The following is a 13,630-nucleotide window of genomic DNA, read 5'->3' on the forward strand; positions in this document are numbered from 1 at the left end:
ACATGTTTCCTGCCTCTAGCTTGTCCAGTCCTTTTATAATTTTGTATACCCTCTCATCCTTCTAAATTCTGAATACAAGCCCAGTCTCCCAAGATCTCTGAGTAAACCCACGCAGGTCACGGGCAGAACGTACAAACTCCGTACAGACAGCACCCGTAGTCAGGATCGAGCCCGTGTCTCCGGCGCTGCATTCGCTGTAAGGCAGCAACTCTACCGCTGCGCCTCCGTGACGGCCCGTAACTTAATGGGCCGAATGGCCTAATTCTGCTCCAATCACTGATGAACTTATGAGACTTCAGAGAGAGATAGACCAGGGAGCGGCACAAGGATGAGGATTTTTCCAACAGATGCTTCGGAAATATTTATAATCAACTTCTCAAGGGCAGTTTGGGATAATGAAAATATTAAAAAATGAACAAAAAAGGAGATCCAAATGCAAGTTGGTGTGATCTTTGGTTTAGTTTAGTTTAGAGAATCAGCATGGAAGCAGGCCCTTCGGCCCACTGAATCTGTACCGACCAACGATTATCGGAACACTAGTTTCACGTTGTCCCAGTTTTGATCCTACACACTAGGGGCAATTTGCAGAGACCAACTAACCTGCAAATCCTTGGAGTGTGGGAGGAAACCGGAGCACCCGGAGAAAACCCACGCAGTCACAGGGAGAATGCACCCGTTATCAGGATTGAACCCGGGTCCCTGGAGCTGTGAGGCAACAACTCTACCGCTGCGCCACCATTAACATCAACGCCCATGGGGGTGGTGAGTAATGGGACCCCCTGCTCCGCCCCGCCCCGCCCCCGCCCCCACGCCAGACACTCACGTTTGTCGTCTTCTTATAGTAATCGATGTGGTGGATATCTCGCGCCAGCCCGAAGTCAGCGATCTTCATCACGTTCTCCTCCGTCACCAGAACATTGCGTGCTGCCAGGTCCCGGTGTATGCACTGTGGGCAAGGGAAGGCACGTCACCATGGTAACCGAGGGCTCTTGATTAGTACGGGTGTCAGAGGTTATGGGGAGAAGGCAGGAGAATGGGGTTAGGAGGGAGAGATAGATCAGACTTGATGGGCCGAATGGCCTAATTCTACTCCTATTCCTTATGACCTTATGTAACCGTGGACTTGCTGACCGCAGCTTGCGAGAGACTCCGGCCAGCGACCGGTCCATATCTACCGCGTGGTCATCCAGTTAAACAACGTTACGCCAACTGCAAGCAAGTATAGGCCATTCGGCCCCTCAGCCTGTTCACAGGACATTACAGCACATAAACAGGCCCATTGGCTCTCCATATCACCGTCTATATCTCTCGTTTCCCTTTCCCATGATTCTCAGTCTGAAGAAGGGTCTCGACCCGAAACGTCACCTATTGCTTTACTCCGGAGATGCTGCCAGACCCGCTGAGTTACTCCAGCACTTTGTGTCTGTCTTCAGTTTAAACCAGCATCTGCAGTTCCTTCCTGCACACTTCAGCCCACAATGCCTGTGCCAACATGACGCCAGGTTAAACTCATCTCCTCTACACGCACATGATCCACATCCCACCATATCTCTGTGTTTATCTAAACGTCTCTTAAACACCACTATGGGATCTGCCTCCACCACCACCCCTGGCAGCTTGTTCCAGGCACCCACCATCCTCTGTGTAAAGAAAACCCACGCCGTACATCTCCTTTAAACTTTGCCCCTCCCCCCCCTCACTCTCTCTGCCCCTCTCCCCCTGTCTCTGCCCCTTCACTCTCTCTCTGCCCCCCACCCTCTCTCTCTACCCCCCCTCTCTCTCTCTGCCCCTCTTCCCCTGTCTCTGCCCCTTCACTCTGTCTCTGGCCCTCTCTCTCTGTCTCTGCCCCCTCTCTGTCTCAGCCCCTTCAGTCTCTGCCCCCTCTCTCTCTACCCCCCCCCTCTCTCCCTACCCCCCTTCCCTCTCTGTCTCTGCCCCTCTCTGTCTCTGCCCCTTCACTGTCTCTGCCCCCTCTCTCTCTACCTCCCCCTCTCTCTCTACCCCCCCCCCCCTCTCTCTGCCCCTCTCCCCCTGTTTCTGCCCCTTCACTCTGTCTCTGGCCCTCTCTCTCTGTCTCTGCCCCCTCTCTGTCTCTGCCCCTTCACTGTCTCTGCCCCCTCTCTCTCTACCCCCCCTCTCTCTCCCTACCCCCCTTCCCTCTCTGTCTCTGCCCCTCTCTGTCTCTGCCCCTTCACTCTGTCTCTGGCCCTCTCTCTCTGTCTCTGCCCCCTCTCTCTCCCTCTCTAGTTGGGGGCTATGCATGAGTGGATAGGGCGGGGATGGGGTAAAAGGAGAGAATGAATAATATTAATATAATATCAAGGGGGTGGTTAGTGTGTGTGTGACGCCGCAGGCCACTCTCCCCTCGCAACCGCGCGTTGAGGGGACGGGACCCAACGGGTCCCCCTTGGTCTTGTCTCCTTTAAACTTTGCCCCTCTCACCTTAAAGATATACCCTTTGACCTAGGAATAAGGTTGTGACTGTTTATTGCCTCAGTTTTATATGCTCCGATCAGATGTCCCCTCACCCTCTGGCGTTCCAGAGAAAACAATCCAACTTTGTCTAACCACTCCTTATAGCTAATATCCTCTAATCCAGGCAGCATTCTAGTGATGTAGAATCAAAGATCAGCTTGTTTATACAAATTGTGGGGAAGGGTCTCGACCCGAAACGTCGCCCATTTCTTCTCTCCAGAGATGCTGCCTGTCCCGCTGAGTTACTCCAGCATTTTGTGTCTATCTTTGGAGTACCTTAGTGGGTCAGGTAGCATCTCAGGAGAACATGGATAGGTGACGTTTTGGGCCGGGACCCTTCTCCAGGCAGAAGGGTGCTGACCCGAAATGTCATTCTGCCTTCTGGTCTATCTTTATATTTTCATTTAGTTCGGCCCACCAATTCCATGCCGACCAGCGATCCCCGCATATTAACATTATCCTACGCACATTAGGGACAATTTGCACTTCTACCAAGCCAATTGACTGACAAACCTGTACAATAGACAATAGGTGCAGGAGTAGGCCATTTGGCCCTACGAGCCAGCACCGCCATTCAATGTGATCATGGCTGGTCATCCCCAATCAGTACCCCGTTCCTGCCTTCTCCCCTGACTCCGCTATTTTTAAGAGCCCTGTCTAGCTCTCTCTTGAAAGCATCCAGAGAACCTGCCTCCACCGCCCTCTGAGGCAGAGAATTCCACAGACTCTTTGGAGTGTTGGAGGAAACCGAAGATCTCGGTGAAAACCCACGCGGTCACGGGGAGAACGTACAAACTCCGTAGTCAGGATCGAACCAGGGTCTCTGGCGCTGCAACCACTGTAAGGCAGCGACTCTACCATTGCGCCTCCGTAACGCCTCTCTTCTGCATTCTGCACCCTCTTCAAAGCACAATTCCCAAAAGCCCGATCTCCATATCTCCTGCACACAATCAACACTAATTCATGGACTTTCACCGTAACGTCATTGAATGTTAGGGTTCCACGCCATATCTCGCCGAGATGAAAAGCGTGTCGTTTCCTTGCGTGGAACCATATGCCTTGCCCTCTGCTTTTATGAACATCTGCACAATGGAATGCGTTTCAGGAATGCATCCCCTTTACTTGAACAATGGCCGTTGTACAAATCAACCAATCTCACCTTTGGATAGACTCAATGGTCACCATGTGACATCATTCCACAGATTCACAGCCCTCTGGGAGAAGAAATTCCACCTCTTTTAAAGAGACAACACTCGGAAACTTGATCTGCAGATTCTAAACTCTTCAATCTCTCCGCAAAGCAACCCAAGTGATTCTTAGTTTAAACGTTTCAACCGAAAACCCAGACACTCTTTCCAGCCAGTCTCTCCGCGGCATTCCCTCAAGTCAAGTAAATCCTGTTCTAAGGATGGAATCCAAAACAGTGTACAGTACTCCAGATGTGGCAGAACTAATGCTGCACATAAATTACTCTTTCAGTAAACCTCTTCTGCAATAAAAAATAACATAGACTAATTGGTGGCTGGGCCCAATATTGATTCTGTCTGAATCCACACATCTCCCAGTCCCCTCGTCATGTTCAAAATATTTTGTTGTTTTCCTTTTCTCACCAAAGTGCATAATGGCACTTTTCTTTCCATTGTAAGGTATGAGGGGGACAGGGTAGTGGGTGAGACAGCTATACTAACACCCCGTCCAAGCCAACACCTTCTCCATGCATATGGAGATGGCTGCATACCAAGAGTATGGCACCACATGCCAGTGAGACGGGGGCTTTCTCAAGTGGCTGGCAAACAGGTGGCACAGCGGGTAAAGCGCGCTGTACCTCTAAATGAAATACAGCGAACCAGAGAGCCAGGAGATTGAAGTACGCCTGCCCTTTATCGAACATTATCACATCTCTGTGCGATGTTGTATCTCTAAACTTAGTACAGATTTCTTCGGGAAAGTGTCGGGGTGGCACAGCGGGTAGTGCCGCTGCCTCACGGCGCCAGGGACCCGGGTGTGTGTGTGGAGTTTGCACGTTCTCCCAGTGACCGCGTGGGTTTCCTCCGGGTGCTCCGGTTTCCTCCCACACTCCAAAGGTTAACTTCCCCCCCCCCCCGTTTGTTGGGAATGGGATCACATGGAACTAGTGTGAATGGGTAATCAATGGTTAGCATGGTGTAGGTGGGCCGAAGGGCCTGATTCCACGTGGCATCTCTAAGCTAAACTAAATGGAGTTTAACATGGGAAATGGGACATCATGCACTCAGTAAGAGGAATCAAAATCCTGATTAATATCTGAGGGTTTGCAGGCAGGAGCACAAGTGGTTAAAAAGGCAAACAGTCTAGAACCATAGTCACACAGCACGGAAAAAGGCCCTTCGGCCCAACTCGCCCATACTGACCAAGATGCTCTATCTTAGTGAGTCCATGTGCCTGCATTCGACCCATATCCCTTTAAAACATTCCTACCCATGTATCTGTCCAAATGTCTTTGAGATGTGGTTATCTTGCCTGCCTCTACCTCCTCTGGCAGCTCGAGTCAGAAAGAACTGCAGATGCTGGTTTAAATCGAAGGTAGACACAAAATGCTGGAAGGAGTAACTCAGCGGATCAGGCAGCATCCCTGGGGAGAAGGAATGGGTGACGTTTCGGGTCTTCACTCCTCTGGCAGCTCGTTCCTTATACCCACCACCTTCTGAGTGAAAATGTTGCCCCTCAGGTTCCTCTTGCCTCTCTCGCCTTAAACCTAATGTTCCCTGGTCTTTGATTCCCTTACCCTGGATAAAAGGTGGTGCATTCACCGTATCCACTCCTCGCATGATTCTATACGCCTCAGTAAGATCACCTCAGCCTCCAGCTCTCTGAGGATTAAAGCCCTAGCCTGCATAGTTCAGGCTCTCGAGTCATGCCAATCATTGTATGTTGGCTTTTATAGTGAGGGGTTGGAGTTTAAGATGAGGGTTTGTTGGTGAGGCCACACCGCGAATACTCAGTAAGTGACTTAATACATGGATGTCTGGACACAAGACCTGAAGTGATTTACTAGGACCATTCTGGGTCGAGAGGGTTGTCCTATCAAGAGGGTGGCACAGTGGTGCAGCGGGTAGAGCCACAGCCTCTCAGCGCCAGAGACCCGGGTTCAATTCCGACCTCGGGTGCTGTCGATGTGGAGTTTGCCCATTCTCCCTGGGACCCTGTGGGTCTCCTCTCAAAGACGTGCAGGCTTGTAGCTTGTAGCCCCTGGAGTATGGGGAGTGGATGAGAAGGTGGGATAACATTGAACTAATGTGATCGATGGTTGGCATGGACTTGGTGGGCTGAACGGCCTGTTTCCATGCTGTAACTCTAAACTAAACTGAGAGGGGCTGGGCGGTTTGGGTTTTTGTATTCTTTGCCGTTTAGTACAACGAGGGGTAACCATATTCAAACGTGTAAGATGTTAAGGGGTGAGAGGGTCATTGTAAATCGTTCTAAATTGTCCCTAGTATGTGTAGGTTAGAACTAGGGTGTGGAGATCGCTGGTCGGCATGGGCTCGATGGGCCGAAGGGCCTGTTACCGCGCTGTATTTCTAAACTAAACTTGAGCTGACTATTGCAGTCCAGGGTCATGGCCAGGCCCTGCACATTGCACTGCGTTGAAGAAAGATGCACAAGGTCATAAGTGATAGTAGAATAAGGCCATTCGGCCCATCAAGTCTACTCCGCCATTCAATCATGGCTGATCTATCTCTCCCTCCTAACCCCATTCTCGTGCCTTCTCCCTGTAACCTCTGACACCCGTACTAATCAAGAATCTATCAATCTCTGCCTCAAAAATTATCCACTGACTTGGCCTCCACAGCCTTCTGTGGCAATGAATTCCACAGATTCACCACCCTCTGATTAACGAAATTCCTCCTCATCTCCTTCCTAAAAGAACGTCCTTTAATTCTGAGGCTGTGACCTCTAGTCCTAGACTCTCCCATTAGTGGAAACATCCTCTCCACATCCACTCTATCCAGGCCTTTCATTATTCTGTATGTTTCAATGAGGTCCCCCCTCATTCTTCTGAACTGCAGTGAGTACAGGCCCAGTGCCGACAAACGCTCATCATAGGTTAACCTACTGTGATATACACAGTTCCCAGTCCCTCCTTGTGTGAAAAATAGCCTAGAACTAGGCCATGTAGCCTCACGGGATCACCCAATATAGACTGAAATAAATGAGAACAATTTAGACAGAAGCCTTTACTGCAAGGCCCGGACATCTGGACCGCGCGGATTACATTGTGGTGACAAAAAAGAAGCAGAAAAATATTTTTTAGGAGATGAGGGATTGGCAGATGTATGAGTAATAAGTAGATTTATCTTCAACACACTGCATTCATTATACATCTACAGGCCCAATTCGCCGCAGAGCTGAGTTATTTATCTAGAAGCAGCCAGCCTTTGTTGGTCTTTGTCCAAAGACTTGTGCCAGTCCAAGATGTCTTGTCTAGTCAAGAGTGATTTACCGTAATGGAACATTGAGATTCTTACTTGCAGCAGCACTACAGGTTTGTAAACACAGTACTCTAGAAATGATATAAGAAATATGCAAAAATAAAAAAATCAATGATCAAAAAACCTAATACGGTAAACCCTGGTTATGACAGAGCAGTGGGGGCAATGGTGTCCGTTATTGCCGAGTGTCCGTAGAGTTGCTGCCTTACAGCGAATGGGGCGGCGGAGACCCGGGTTCAATCCAGACCACGGGTGCTGTCTGTACAGAGTTTGTACGTTCTCCCCGTGAGTTTTTTTCCGGGATCTTCGGTTTCCTCCCGCACTCCAAAGATGTACAGGTTTGTAGGCTAATTGGCTTTGGTAAATGTGAAAATTGTCCCTAGTGGGTGTAGGATAGTGCTAATGTTTGGGGATCGCTGGTCGGCGCGGACCCGATGGGTCGAAGGGCTTGTTTCCGCGCTGTATCTCTAAACTAAACTAAACTAAAGTAGTGGAAACAAAGAACTGCAGATGATGTCTAATACACACAAGGACACCGAGTGCTGGAGTAAGTCAGCGGGTCAGGCAGCATCCCTGGAGAACATTGACGGGTGATGTTGTGGGTTGACTATCTTCAGACTCAGATCGACTGGCGGCTGGGGGAGAGACGAGGATCGGCGGAGCCGGTGGTCGTGGACTGTGGGTGGCTGGAGGATCGGTGAGGGTTGGGATCTGGACGCGGCAAGGGAGGTGTGTGGGTAGCGGGCTTGGTCTGGAAGTGGCTGGGGTGGCGGTGCAGGCCGGGGTTGGCACCGGCAGCCTGGCCCGGCGGTGAAGGTCGGTAGATACGTCCACTCTAACCAAATCCAGTTAGTAAGAGACCCCTAATAGCAAGGGTTTACTATATTGGGCAAAAACCAGAACTAAGCCTGAAGTCCCAGATCCCATCTTGGGTTGGCTCCAGTGGCAGGTGCCCACCATATGGGTAGACATGTCAGATGGGCATCTTTGTGGTTCAATGGTCCAATATACACATGATGGGGAGAACAACAGGTTTGGACTTTAGTCTTTGAGATATAGTGTGGAAACAGGCCCTTCAGCCCATCAAGCCCACGCCGACCAACGATCACCAACTAGCACTATCCTACACACTGGGGGACAATTCACAATTGACGCAAGGCCAACTAACCTACAAACCCGCACGTCTTTGGAATGTGGGAGGAAACCGGAGCACCCGGAGGAAACCCACGTGGTCACGGGGAGAAAGTATAGACTCCGTACAGACAGCATCAGTAGGTGGGATCGAACCATGGTACCTGGCGCTGTAGTGTGGCAACTCTACCGCTGCACAACCGTGCTGCTGGAGTTACGGTTGGTTCTTCATCAGGAAGGCCGGCTCCGTACTGGGGGCGGAGTTGGAGTTGGAGTTGGAGTTGGAGTTGGATTCACGGGAGGTTGGTCTTGGAGGGGAGGGGGCTCCTCAAACTGCGGAGCATCCTAGACAATACAGCTCACCCCCTCCATGACACACTGGTGGTACCTTCAACAACAGACTGGTTCCACCAAGATGCAGCACAGAACACCTTCTTCCCCATGGCTATCAAACTGTACAACTCCCCCCCCCCCCCCCCCCTGACGTGGGGTAGACTGAGACTGACTCCCCCCATCCCCAATCTTTGCACATCCCCAATCACTTCCACTCGTCACTTTGATCCCATGTATCTTGTTGTGATTTATGACCAATTTCCCTCCTGGGATGAATAAAGTTCTATTATATCGTACCCTGAATGTAGGGAGCAGAAGCTTACCTTCTTTGAGGCCAGGTACTCCATGCCCCTGGAGACCTGGTAAGCACAGGACACCAGATCTTTGAAGGAGAGCTGTTCGTTGGGCATGTGGGTCGGGTTGTAGCAGTATTCCATGCCAGGCGGGCGGCGAGCACGGAGGTACTCACGCAGGTTTCCCTTGGAGGCAAACTCAACGATCACGTACAAAGGACCTGCACGGGAACATCTCAGTCAATTCAACGCACCACTCACACACAGACCCTTCTTCCCTGTGGCTAGCAAGCTTTACAACTCCTCCCCCTTCTGTCGTAGGGTAGACTGAGACTGACCCTACCCCCCCCCCCCCCCCCCCCCCCCCCATCCCCCACCCCTCATTCTAATTCATCTTTCATGCATCTTGTGTTTTATGACTGATGGCAGATCAATTTCCCTCCTGGGATAAATAAAGTTCTATAGTATCATAGATCAGCGGCAATAGTGTTCAGTCTGAAGAAGGGTCTCCACCCGAAACGTCGGCCATTCCTTCTCTCCAGAGATGCTGCCCGTCCCGCTGAGTTACTCCAGCATTTTGTGTCTATCGTCGATTTACACCAGCACCTGCAGTTCCTTCCTGTGCAATGGTACTTAAACGAATTCAGACCAGTTCATTGTCACGTGTACCGAGGTACAGTGAACAGCTTTTGTTGCGTGCTATCCAGTCAGTGGAAAGACAATACATGATTACAGTTGAGCCATTCACAGTGTATAGATACATGAGAAGGGACTAATGTTTAGTGCAAGGTAAAGCCAGCAAAGTCCGATCAAGGACAATAGACAATAGGTGCAGGAATAGGCCATTCGGCCCTTCGAGCCAGCATCGCCATTCAATGTGATCATGGCTGATCAACACCAATCAGTACCCCGTTCCAGCCTTCTCCCCATATCCCCTGACTCCGCTATCTTTTAAGAGCCCCATCTAGCTCTCTCTTGAAAGTATCCAGAGAACCAGCCTCCACCGCCCTCTGAGGCAGAGAATTCCACAGACTCACAACTCTCTGTGAGAAAAAGTGTTTCCTCGTCTCCGTTCTAAATGGCTTATCCCTGAGGGTCACCAATGAGGTAGATAGTAGTTCAGGACCACTCTCTGGTTGTGGTAGGATGGTTCAGTTGCCTGATAACAGCTGGGAAGAAACTGTCCCTGAATCTGGAGGTGTGTGTTTTCACACTTCTGTACCTCTTGCCAGGTGGGAGAGGGGAGAGGGGGGAGAGGCCAGGGTGCGACTGGTCCTTGATGATGCTGCTGGCCTTGCCGAGGCAGTGTGAGGTGTAGATGGAGTCAATGGAAGGGAGAGAACTCCACCTCTGGTCTGCTTTGCCACACAGTACGGCCATGGTTTGTCATAAGGAGGAGGAGCCATCTTGGTGAACGGCTGCTAGCAGCAGCCGTCCGTCTTAAATTCGTTTTTTTTTATAGTTTTTAGTGAGTCCTGTTTTTTTGTTTGTAGGGGATATGGTCTTTTAATGTGGGGGGGTAGGTGTTACTTTATTTATAGGTCCCTACCTGGTCGGTGTGGCAGCCTTTTTTCCGGGCTGCCCGTCGACCCGTCGTCGTGGCCTACCAGCGGGCTTGGAGCGCCGTTTCTTGGCGGGAACCACCCAGCACCTCGGCCTGCGTGGCGGCACTGCATTGGAGCGCTGGAGCGCTGGAGCGGAGCGGGCGATGCCTTGCCTGGGTCGCCGCGCTGGAGCTCTGGCGAGCTGGACCGCCGTGAGCAACATCTCCGGGCTGCGGGTTTGCGGAGCGGAGAGGCGGCGTGCGTAGAGGCGGCAAGGCGGCAGTGAGGAGAGCGGGCGCCGACTTTTTCATCTGGAGCCTAGGAGCGCCAAACCGACGCGGCCTTGTCGGCATCGGCAGCCGCGGGCTCCAACCAAGAAGCGGCCGTTCCAAGTGGCCCAGCCGCCGAAAGGACTCTCCCGACGCCGGGGCAAGACCACCCGGTGAGAACGGCCAGGGACATCGGGCCTCCGTAGAGGCAACTGCGGTGGCCCCAATAGGCCTGACTTTGGGGTGAACATGGGGTGGGGACTGGACATTGTGCCTTCCTCCACAGTGCTATCCACTGTGGGGGGATGATTTTTTTTGTCTAACTGTAGTCTTGTAGGTCTGTGTCCAAGATGGCTGCCGTGAAGAGAGAGTGGACGCTGGCACGATTTGGTTGCCGCTGCTCTCTCTTCACACTGTGTTTTTGATTTTCTGTTTTTGGATTGAATTCTGTTTTTAATTTGTGTCATTGTGATGTCTTTAATTACTTGTTTTACTCCGATTATATGTTTTTATTCCGATTACTATGTAAGGTGTCCTTGAGATGTATGAAAGGCGCCCATTAAATAAAATTTATTATTATTATTATTATTATAAGGTCATAAGTGATAGGAGCAGAATTAGGCCATTCGGCCCATCAAGTCTACTCCGCCATTCAATCATGGCTGATCTATCTTTCCCTCCTAACCCCATTCTCCTGCCTTCTCCCCATAACCCCTGACACCCGCACTAATCAAGAATCTGCCTTAAAAATACCCACTGACTTGGCCTCCACAGCCATCTGTGGTGTGACTGCAATCTCCGCTCTGCTGTTCCACCAGTAATGTTAGTAACCCCTCGCTCACAGTTCCATCTCCAACGCCTCTAAGAAGTAGCGAAAGACTCTGCTTCCACTGCCCTTGTATCCTGTATCTGTACACTGTGGACGGCCTCGATTGCAATCGCACATAAAGTCTTTCTGCTGACTGGTTTAGCACGCAACTAAAAGTCCCTGTTCCCCCAGGCTGGATCAGCCTCACTGAAATAGCAGATGGGATGGGAGGGCCTTGAAAAGCAATGACTCACGGAGCCATCGGTGGAGAGGCAAAGAACTTTCACAAACATTTGGAAATGTGACCAATAACTTGATAGGATTGTTATCCCAAGATTGAGGACTGGACAGGTAGGCTGTACCTGCAATGGACAGGTAAGGTCTACCTGGGGGAGGTGCAATGAACAGGTAGGGTTGGGCCAGGAGTTGCTGTGTTGAAGGGGAGTTGTCTGGGAGGGAGGGGGCATGGATTGGGAAGGGCCCACCTCACCAGACCCGGCCCCTCCCCATACCAGTTGTACTCACCATCTTGAGTACACGCCCCCAGCAGGTTAATGATGTTCTTGTGCTTGCCAATCATCTTCATCATCTCCATCTCCGAGATGAGGTCGGACAGATCCTTCTCTGTGGCGTCAGCTGTGGAGAGACGGAGGGAAGGAGGGAGAGAGAGAGTGGGAAAGGGAGGGAGTGTGAGATGGAGAGAGGGAAATGGAGGAGGAGGAGAGAGAGAGGGAGGGAGAGGAGCAGAGTGGGAAAGAGAGATAGAGGGAGAGTGAGAGAGAGAAGGGAAGAGAGGGAGATGGGGAGAGAGAGAGAGAGAGTGATGGAGAGAGAGAGCGGGATGGAGAGAGAGAAGTGGAGAGGGAGAGGGAGACGGACAGATGGAGAGGGAGAGGGAGAGAAGTGGAGAGAGAAAGGGAGGGAGAGGGAGAGAGAGAGAGCATGAGTGTGTGTTCACTGATCAAACAGCAGTACTGCCAGAGATCTGAAGGAGCAGTGTACCCCCTCCCCCGGGCTCCAGCCTGACCCAGGTTAAACCGGCACTGGTTGGGAGCGTGCGGGAGATTCCAGCAGCATTCCCTACCGCTCACTCTTCCAACTCACCGTCTGCACCGAGAAAGCCCACCAGTTATTGCCAAGCACACAGAGTGCTGGAGTAACTCAGCGGGTCAGGCAGCATCTCTGGGGAACATGGATAGGTGACGTTTCAGAGCGACACCCTCCTTTAGATTGATGACAGACCCTTCTTCAGGCAGATCAGTGTGAAGAGGGCGTCACCTATCCATGTTCTCCTGTCCCGCTGAATTACTCCAGCTCCTGTACCCAGGTTGGAACCAGGTCTCTGGCACTGTAAAGGGCCTGTCCCACTGTACGAGGTAATTCAAGAGTTCTCCCGAGTTTTCCCCGGATTCGAACTCGGAGAATGTCCGTAGCGGGCCCGTGGATGTCTCGTAGCGGCTCGAATGTTTTTCATCACGAGTATTTATTTACTCGTGGACATTTTTCAGTGTTGAAAAAAAAGTCACGAGTTTACCGGATTTCGCGAGTACCTACCGTTACTCGTACGAGCCGCTACGGGACATTCACGAACTACTATGGACCCGCTACGGACATTCTCCGAGTTCGAATGACCTCGTACAGTGGGACAGCTGGACCAGTGTGGCCACGTTTGATGGGAGCAGTGGACTTGGATCCCCCCGCTCGCGGCTGTGAAGGGTCTCACCTTTCAGCATCTTGACAGCCACGGGGACAGGCCTGCTGGGTTTCTCCTTGTCCAGGCCGATGGTTTCTCCCATCACCACTTGCCCAAAGCACCCCTCGCCCAGAGGCTTCCCCAGGGTCAGTCTGTTGGGGGGTGAGACAAGAACACACACACAGGCCATGAAGTGTCAGTAAGCCAGGGCGCTGAATATCTGACACAGTACTTAGATCATGAGATAGGAGTATAACTAGGCCATTCAGCCCATCAAGTCTACTCCACCATTCAATCATGGCTGATCTATCTCTCCCTCCTAACCCCACTCTCCTGCCTTCTCCCCTTAACCCCTGACACCTGTACTAATCAAGAATCTATCTATCTCTGCCTTAAATATATCCACTGGCTTGTGGCCTCCACAGCCGTTTGTGGCAAAGAATTCCACAGATTCACCACCCTTGTGACTAAAGACATTTCCCCTCATCTCCTTCCTAAATGAATGGTCTTTAATTCTGAGGCTGTGCCCTCTAGCCCTAGACTCTCCCACCAGTGGAAACATCCTCTCCACATCCACTCTATCCAGGCCTTTCACTATTCTGTGAGTTTCAATGA

General features: G+C 51.3%; 1 protein-coding gene across 10 annotated transcripts in view; it reads right to left on the bottom strand.

Moving 5' to 3' along the window:
• LOC116967394 (fibroblast growth factor receptor 1-like) overlaps positions 1-13,630 on the bottom strand; it is a 156,235-nt gene that overhangs the window by 14,386 nt on the left and 128,219 nt on the right. For all 10 annotated transcript variants that reach the window (XM_033013907.1, XM_033013911.1, XM_033013914.1 and 7 more), the window contains 4 exons: positions 13,046-13,167; positions 11,848-11,958; positions 8,732-8,922; positions 824-946 (listed from right to left, as the gene is read on the bottom strand). In XM_033013907.1, the coding sequence (XP_032869798.1) occupies positions 824-946; positions 8,732-8,922; positions 11,848-11,958; positions 13,046-13,167 (547 nt within the window). The remainder of the gene's footprint in view (positions 1-823; positions 947-8,731; positions 8,923-11,847; positions 11,959-13,045; positions 13,168-13,630) is intronic.

Source organism: Amblyraja radiata, chromosome 39 (assembly GCF_010909765.2).
Source record: "Amblyraja radiata isolate CabotCenter1 chromosome 39, sAmbRad1.1.pri, whole genome shotgun sequence".
Classification (NCBI taxonomy): Eukaryota; Metazoa; Chordata; class Chondrichthyes; order Rajiformes; family Rajidae; genus Amblyraja; species Amblyraja radiata.